At 36.2% G+C, this 7,857-nt stretch overlaps 3 protein-coding genes across 4 annotated transcripts; 2 read left to right on the forward strand and 1 right to left on the reverse strand.

The window, feature by feature from the left end:
• The first annotated feature begins 62 nt into the window (after window positions 1-62).
• On the forward strand, window positions 63-1,404 carry LOC122398259. Its single transcript, XM_043398009.1, has 4 exons — window positions 63-228; window positions 322-930; window positions 990-1,177; window positions 1,234-1,404. The coding sequence occupies exons 1-4, from the start codon at window positions 138-140 to the stop codon at window positions 1,279-1,281; spliced, it is 936 nt and encodes a 311-aa protein (XP_043253944.1). The 5' UTR covers window positions 63-137; the 3' UTR covers window positions 1,282-1,404.
• LOC122398339 (39S ribosomal protein L4, mitochondrial) lies at window positions 1,358-3,312 on the reverse strand. The gene is made up of 3 exons (XM_043398136.1): window positions 2,854-3,312; window positions 1,689-2,097; window positions 1,358-1,615 (listed from the first exon to the last, which is right to left on the reverse strand). Exons 1-3 carry the CDS (start codon window positions 3,157-3,159, stop codon window positions 1,470-1,472), a joined length of 861 nt encoding a protein of 286 aa, XP_043254071.1. The 5' UTR covers window positions 3,160-3,312; the 3' UTR covers window positions 1,358-1,469.
• A 382-nt stretch (window positions 3,313-3,694) lies between these two features.
• Window positions 3,695-4,938, forward strand: LOC122398413 (DNA replication complex GINS protein PSF1-like). Of its 2 annotated transcripts, none has more exons than XM_043398354.1 (4): window positions 3,695-3,783; window positions 3,922-3,986; window positions 4,052-4,358; window positions 4,468-4,938. In XM_043398354.1, exons 2-4 carry the CDS (start codon window positions 3,952-3,954, stop codon window positions 4,609-4,611), a joined length of 486 nt encoding a protein of 161 aa, XP_043254289.1. In that variant the 5' UTR covers window positions 3,695-3,783; window positions 3,922-3,951; the 3' UTR covers window positions 4,612-4,938. The 2 variants fall into 2 exon arrangements, with proteins under 2 accessions (XP_043254289.1, XP_043254203.1); XM_043398268.1 differs by having other exon boundaries at window positions 3,725-3,850.
• The last annotated feature ends 2,919 nt before the right edge of the window (window positions 4,939-7,857 follow it).

Raw genomic sequence — 7,857 nt, forward strand, 5'->3', positions numbered from 1 at the left:
GTACAATTGCATTTAGTTTATGATCGTAGATATATAACTGACTTCAACGTTTCTGTCATTCAAATAGTACGAAAACAAACGGTGATAATTTTCATTGTCATTTTATATTGTTGTAAATTAATATTATTCTATTAACAATGAACGAAGATCCAAGAGAGGTTCTCGCTCTTCTGAATTCTTTGGGGTTCGTTGGAATCACTGCTGAACAACTGAAAGGTTTTATGAAAGGTAACAGCAATACTTTATTTCTTCGTTCATAATTGTTGTGATTTAAATATTTTAAACGTCTGTGCTAATTTGTATTATTTTTGGTGTTGTAAGATTTGAAGTTGTATAGGAAAATAAAAGAACGCGAGAGACAGCAGAGGAAAGAACAGATCAAACAGAAAATACTGAGTAAACAGCAAAGCGATATCAAGGAAATTCTTAGAGAACAGAGAAGGGAGTTTCATTCAGCAGTGAATACAATATCTACAGATACTTCTAATTCTTTTGGCGATGAGCCTCTTGTGAGGGTGAAAGTAAAGTGTTTATCAAAGGACAAAGAAAACAAGGAATCTACAAATTCTGGAGATAGTCGTATAGGTACAAGAAAAAAAATAGATATTATAAAGACAACGTCCAAGAAAACATCTGACCATACCAATGTTAAATCTACTAGTGCATCCTATGATGATGAAAGTAGTAATAGTTGCTTGAAGAATGGAAAAAAATGTCTCCATTGCATAAGACAGGATTCTTATACAAAAAAGAAATGTAAAGTAAAAACAGAGGATGATAAAATAATGCAACAGGATGAACCAACAACTTCACAACCTGTTCGTCCAATGAGTGCTCCAAATATATTGGAGTATGAACACGAACGTATTGGAAGTGGTAGAACAAAAAGTATATTGTCTACAAAAACCTCTCAGTCTGGAGCAAAGTCATGTAAGTCCTTAATAACTTCAAGATGTACAGATAAACAATTTTTCTTTTCATTGTTGTAGTCATTAGACCATGGAGATTACAACCTGAAGCCCAAAAGAGTTTAAATGTTAAGAAATCTGACCCGGTTACGCTTTATCAGAAGTATCAGCAAGAATGGAAACAGATGTCTTTTCCTGGGGAAGCTAAACACGCGGGTCTGAGATGGGCAATTCGCGAAAAAATGTTAGGTGGGGATCCTCATCCCATGGTAAGAATTTTGTACAATCGTGATCAAACGCCTATCGTACTCATCTTATCTTTCAGCCTGTTCCCAAAAAATCTGCAAGTATGCCAACATTAAAAAAAAACTGACCTCTGTTAAATTAGGACTCGAAAATTTCATATTAGGATTGGATGGATGTAAGGGACAGAAATTTTATAGTCACAATTTTCGCTTAATTCTTACAAGGATAGAGAACTATTTACTGGTAATAAAACTAAATATACATTGGCAAATACTAAACATTTATTGAATTCGTTTTTGTTGTTTTTTTTTTTTTTTATTGTTGACCAATTTTGAATGGTTTTGTCAGCTTTATACAATCTATTCTATTCATTTGGTATAATAGTTTGTCTTCGAGTAAACGTGCAGCTCTTTCGGTAAGAACCAAAGTATTGTGTTTCAGCATACTATACACATTTAACCCTAAAAAAACAAACAAGAAGCGAATATAATATAAATACAGCGACATTAAAGTTTTTTTTAACAATCAGCTTACCGTACGCAGGCATCAAGTTAACGTGATTGATAGAATCGGTAGCTGCTGTTATGTTAGTGGGCATAATATCGTTGGTATCGACGAAAAGTACCGAAGGACCCCAATTTCTATTTTCAATTAACTCTTCTATAAAACTGGGTTCTTTCGTTGGAATTTCCAAATTAGGAACAATATATAGGTCGTCCTGAGCAAGTTTTACGGACAATGTAGATGTAAGTCCCGCGACACGGGAAAAGAAGGGAAGCATGTAAAAATGAGGGGTAGGACCTCGGGGACCGTGCGCTTTGCCACCGCCTTTCCATAATGGCGAACGTATACTTCCATGACGTGCACGACCCAGTCCCTTTTGAGGCCAAGGTTTTCTACCACCGCCTTTTACTTCCGCGCGAGTTTTTGTATGCGCGTACGACTGAAATCAAATATCAATAATTGTGTTTTACAATTTTAGAGGCTAATAATCTTTATCTCATAGCTAACAATTAGCTGTGAATTAAAACCTTAATTTTTAGTTTCGTAAAACCCGAATCCCGAACTTTGTGAAGTCTCGAAACTCGAAACTTTCGTACATCTAAATCAAGAGTATGGTTCAAACTATAACAAATTTTTTTTTTATAGAAAATCAATCCATTTATCGAACATTATTAAATAAAACGAAATGTACAAAAGTATGGGATTTTGGAGTATAGATCTAAGAAAAGGCTAAGGTAGAAAATTAGAAAATAATGGTTGCAAATACTTCTAGAGAATAATAAAAATAAAGGAAATACTGTTTACTAACAGAATAATTTCTGATATAGTAACTTTGCATGGGCTAGCTACATAGGTAATCCTATCAAAAATATCCTTCTGTTTCATAAAACTAGAAAGCATACAGAGTTATGAATTCCACCTTGATGACTCCTGTATTAAACAATAAAGTTTAAAATTCAATTTATCACAAGTTGTTTGTAAAGCCTTTGCTTTCAAACATTTGTCAAACAAGTCCAAATTAAATCCTTCAAATACACATACAATAATCGGTGAATTCCAAAGTCATGTCAAATCATAAAATTTAACGAAAAGTTTCAAATTCTCGAACCTCGGAATATTTTAAGTTTCGATGGATTTCGAGCATGCCACCTTTACTAACAATGCTTAAACCAATTTAATAAAACTTTTTAATTACCACGAAGCGATACATTCTTTGCCATCTAACGTTCTGATGAATAATATCTATTCGCGGCGATGCTCCGTAAATCTCAGGATGCAGATACACTAGTCCTAATTTCTTCCTTTCGACTGTATCTAAATTCTCCAGCCAAACTTGCCGTTGTTTTTGATAAAGGAAATTATCATCCCTGTAGTTGTTCTTGAGGATGATCGGAGTAACTTCTTGACTGGTTTTCTCATTTACAACTGCTGTGCAGAATTTTACCGCTTGATGTGAATATGTTTGCAACTTCGTGGCAATATTTCTGAGTATAGTCGACATTTTAATAAACAATATTATTGTTTGTTGTGCATTCACGCGGTACACATTATTAAAACGATAACCTAAACACGATTCGTTTCCACAGTACTTTGGATAAAAGTAGGGCTGTCCCTATGTTCTTTCCCGCCCAGGTGCAAAACAATATTCCCGCCTTTATTAGTTTAACATTATTCGATTAAGAATTTGATATGCAATGTTTATTTTGACATCAATACACGCATAGTTTTAAACAATTATCGTGCAAAGAAAATTTAATTTTTGTTTTAAATAGCCTTCGTCAGGAACGGCCCTGGCAGAAGCCTATGTTTTTTTAACCCCAGTACTTACACATATCATGTAAGATGTCGCTAGAAGGTATTCTCAAGAACCATTTTATAGATGTCTCTACTTTGTATCGTTAACAGTTTGTTTATACCGTGTTGCAACAAATGATTTCAAAATATTTCTCACCGTTATACTCGTTGCTTCTTATTTTTCATTCTACGGAATTCGAATAGCAAAAGAATATTATTATGCACTTCTCATTATGTCCACGACAAAATATATTTCGTAACACAACATAAACGTGCGACTTCAAATGTTTATAAACCGCTGTAACAAGGGTAGAAAATTACTCTAAAAAATGTACGGAAGGAAAGCCTTTAAGCTTATAACAGAATTAGATTTATGTACGGATGTACAGCCATTTAATGTAGGTTGCATAATATTATGTTACATTATTTAGAATTAGCCAGTAACCAAATGTATATATTTAAATCCTAGGAAGTAGTAGTTAAGGAAGTTCTACAGGAGATGCACTCTCTTTATGATGCAAATATGCTGGATAGGTTTGTACACAGTTACAGCTATTTATATAATTTTCTGCTTGGCAAATAGAAAACATTTATTTCAGTAATGCCATTCGAAATGCTGACAATATGGCATTATTGCCATCGGTTCAGCTTAGGCACATAGCATTGACCAGAAACAAAAGATGCATTCTAGCATATATATATAACAGAATGCAAAAACTGAGAGACCTACGTTGGGAATTAGGAAGCATTTTACCCCCAGAAATAAATTCAAACTTGTTAAATGCAGAAGTTCAGTGGTTTCATACATATAACAAATCATTGGCTACATATATGAGATCTTTGGGAGAAGATCAAGGATTTAATTTAACTGCAAATATGTTGCCTCCAAAGACTCCTTATGTAGAGGTACAGAAAGTAACAATTATCCATCTTTGTTCTGGTCAAACCACTTGTATGCCAAGTAGCACAATCATGCTATTTGTTTGGTATTTTTTTAAAATACTTCTGATTGTAGGTGAAGTGTGTGATGGATTTTGGAAAGTTGGAGCTCGAAGATGGTCAAGTTATTTTATTAAAGAAGAATACATATCATCTATTGCCACGAGCTGTATGTGAACCGCTTATAAGGCAAGGAATACTCGAACATAACAGTGCATAATGTGTTCCTGTTATATTTTGTTAAAATAAAATTTGAATTTATTTTTGTTTTTCTTCTCCACATTGGAGGCAAGAGAAAACTTCTCCGAAACGCCGTATTTATCCGCGCGACATGAAAATCCGTGACCGTTATTCGTGAAAATCGTCGCATGATGTTATATCGACCTTTACATTTTAATTTCACGCTAGAGAAATGTCCTGACATAGTCCTACCCGTAATGGTGTTTAAAAATTTGTCAACCCGCATGTGCGTACTTGATTTCATTAGGTATTTCCCAAAGAAACATAAATTCCGTGCGCCAGCAGCGTGTAGTCGATTACAAATAGTTCGGAGCTCGGCTACGTACTGCTGCGCTACGTTTCACTCGGCGTTAACGCGAATTACTTGCTTGTTTGTGTTATTGCATGTTCGATATATAATCTCGTACACAAAATAACCATCGCGTAAAGGTTTTTCCTTATAACAGAAAACGACACAAACAACTTTGTTTCCCATCGATAAAATCAGTACGTTGTTCGTTGTTCTTCACGTTCCCGAAGGTGTCCCTTATTGACAGGTAAGCGTTCGCTCAAAAAGTGATTGATTAAATTTTGCATAACAATTGTCTTCTTTATCAATATTTCCTGTATTTTTACGCGTGTTCGATTAAATTGTTTATCGTTCGGTCAGATATTAGTATCGATTATAGTTAAAAATATTTCGCTCTACTTGATGGCGATCGATATAAGATCTAAGGTGTATACATGGATCGTTATTTTATTTGTTTATAAGCGTTCAGGACATATACTACGCACGATGAACGTTTATGTGTGTACGACGTATAAATTTAATAAACGCGTTTATGGAACTTCCGCGTGTCTATGAATGCCGAGTCATCAATTTCTAGCACCGAAGGGGTTAAATCATCTTAATTTACCGATCATATGCATGATCGTTTGATTCGAACAGGTTTTCTCTGCAAAATTATTCATAGTTTTATCAACGGTTCTTAAACCTTACCATTTATAGATTTGTTAGAAAGATTAATAGAGGTATCAAGTAGTACGTCTAAACGTTATTTATGAAGAGTAATTGTTCGAATAAAATCAGATTTTATTTTTTGATTTATCGTGTGTTATTAAAAAGTACTTAATCGATACGTGTGATTCTCTTGTACTGTTTTCCCCTATCGGGTTTACTCTCTATCCGGACAGTTATGCTAATAATGAAGTTTATCGTGTAAGGAAAGGAACGTGATATTTCTAATAGCGTGCATTTCATTGTTAGACTTCTCTGGACAATATCGCGCACGCCTATTCACGCGGGACAACATGCATCGTAAATTAAAGCAATTTCGAATTTCAACGTAAACACAATTTTGCCTGAAACAGATCTTACGGTTATGGTCGTTGGAACAAATACGTATAGTGATTTAAAGTCAATTTCAAGAGGTCTGTAAAACGATACCCTTGTTGGGTGCGGAGCCGCTGAATGGGTTTTTCCCAGTGGGGTAGCAGTTTGTTGGTTACAGGGCCGTACTAATTGGATTTTGGTTAGGTTCGTTTCGACTTTCACATTTGTAATAATAAATTTTGTTTTAAATAACGACGTAACTCCAGAGGGCATATAGTAGGATATTTATGTTTTTTAATATCTTCATGGTCGTCTTTTTGGATCCAGTATTCCAGTGTCTAAAAACGACTGCTCTAAACCGGTTGTGAATTGTTGGCATTCTGCAGTCAAGGTTGATATCGTCTTGGCACCCTGCAGTTTCTTCGAGATTACTATATTTGTTCCATTCAACAGAACAATAAAGGAACCTATCAAAACTATCGCGAGGAAATACATCGAATAATACATTTCTGCATCGCCATTGAGTCATGGTACTTTCCCAGATCTTGTGCAGTCAAAGTATAGTCAATGTGTCGAACTTTACAAAAATAAAGCAAGTTGTTAAATAGGAGGGAAAATTCTTTGTTGATAGGTTCGTGATTTCGTTGTAAATCACTCCCATTGTTGTGATTTCGTTCGAGCTAACCTCGAAAAGGTACCACGTTAGAATTAGCGGATCCCCTAAATGTATCTGTTGCTTCTAAGCTCTTAATTCTTCGAAATGCAGGTTCAATGGTCAGAAAGTGCGCAACTCCAAGGTGCAGCGACTAACTTGCTGATAATGGTGAGGTATATCTGTAAATTGGTTCTTGTAAACGATGCAGAGATAATACAATACCCTGAGCTTATCGCAGTCAGGTTTTTCCCAGATAGCTTGGGTACATTGGCGCCCCTCTCGCCCATTCTAACGGAAAAAAGTTTTTATTCTAATGGACAAAGATCGTTCGTAATTTTACGATAGAAATCACCGATAATATTGTTACGGTGAACAATAATTTATCGCCGCGGGAAACAGTCTCTCCTTCTGTTGGCTGTTCGAGACAACTAACAACGAATCGCACGGTTCACGACGATACGAGTTTCGTTGATGCATTTCAGGCGATCGTGCCATCGCGACGTAGGCAAACGCGGATAAAAAAGTGACGACATCCGTTGAAACGTTCATCGTTGACGAACGATTACGTAAAATTATATAATTCAGTTGCGTCGAGGGGCGCAGGATTAAGACTATCGTTTACAAATGCTTTTACAACAGACTTTATTTTTCGTCGGCGGAGAGCGACTTTTACGACTAATCGCCCCCAATTTATGCGGCCCCGATTTCGATAGGTCATTATTTTTGAACCGACACAGCTGACGGTCGGATTAGGAGAGAGCATAGATTTTGTCAATGGGCCGTTATTATCAGAGCGTTCGGTTTGTTTGTGTAACGAACGATAATACAGGTATAGGTTCCTCGTTTGAGAACGAGTGTCGGTAACTATCTTTTTGGGAAAACCCGTGTTCAAACGACCGATGATTAGATCGAAAAATCTGTTTAGGGTATTTGGAACGTCCCTTGTGGACCTTCCCGGTATCGTAACGTGGCAATGACCGATGGATATTACCGCAAAATATCGGCTTAGCTTCCAGATCGGAAATGCCGACGGAATTTCCAGTGAGTTTCGCGCCGTGAAGATTAGCCCGCTCGAAAAGAAAGTGGAACAGTGAAATCCACATCTTCGCGCAGGGACTACGTGTTTTTGAACAATCGTCCGCGAGAAACCGACACTTTCCTCCGTCGCGCGACGAATATTCTCCGCCGTTCAGATTTAAATTTCTTTAGAAGAAAAAGGAACAAAGAGGAAACGACAGGTAGGTAAAATGCGAACAGGT

This window comes from Colletes gigas, unplaced genomic scaffold, assembly GCF_013123115.1.
Source record: "Colletes gigas isolate AHSC1104 unplaced genomic scaffold, ASM1312311v1 Colletes_gigas_Sc00001, whole genome shotgun sequence".
Taxonomy (NCBI): Eukaryota; Metazoa; Arthropoda; class Insecta; order Hymenoptera; family Colletidae; genus Colletes; species Colletes gigas.

What these genes read in the sequence shown, in the direction of transcription:
- LOC122398259 (XM_043398009.1), top strand. Translation starts at nt 138, where the DNA reads ATGAACGAAGATCCAAGAGAGGTTCTCGCTCTTCTGAATTCTTTGGGG. An exon ending in ACTGAAAGGTTTTATGAAAG is followed by an intron (nt 229 to 321) that starts GTAACAGCAATA and finishes TGGTGTTGTAAG; the next exon opens with ATTTGAAGTTGTATAGGAAA. An exon ending in GTGGGGATCCTCATCCCATG is followed by an intron (nt 1,178 to 1,233) that starts GTAAGAATTTTG and finishes CTTATCTTTCAG; the next exon opens with CCTGTTCCCAAAAAATCTGC.
- LOC122398339 (XM_043398136.1), bottom strand. Translation starts at nt 3,159, where the DNA reads ATGTCGACTATACTCAGAAATATTGCCACGAAGTTGCAAACATATTCA. An exon ending in AAAGAATGTATCGCTTCGTG is followed by an intron (nt 2,098 to 2,853) that starts GTAATTAAAAAG and finishes ATTTGATTTCAG; the next exon opens with TCGTACGCGCATACAAAAAC. An exon ending in TAACTTGATGCCTGCGTACG is followed by an intron (nt 1,616 to 1,688) that starts GTAAGCTGATTG and finishes TTGTTTTTTTAG; the next exon opens with GGTTAAATGTGTATAGTATG.
- LOC122398413 (XM_043398268.1), top strand. Translation starts at nt 3,782, where the DNA reads ATGTACGGAAGGAAAGCCTTTAAGCTTATAACAGAATTAGATTTATGT. An exon ending in GATGCAAATATGCTGGATAG is followed by an intron (nt 3,987 to 4,051) that starts GTTTGTACACAG and finishes CATTTATTTCAG; the next exon opens with TAATGCCATTCGAAATGCTG. An exon ending in CAAAGACTCCTTATGTAGAG is followed by an intron (nt 4,359 to 4,467) that starts GTACAGAAAGTA and finishes TTCTGATTGTAG; the next exon opens with GTGAAGTGTGTGATGGATTT.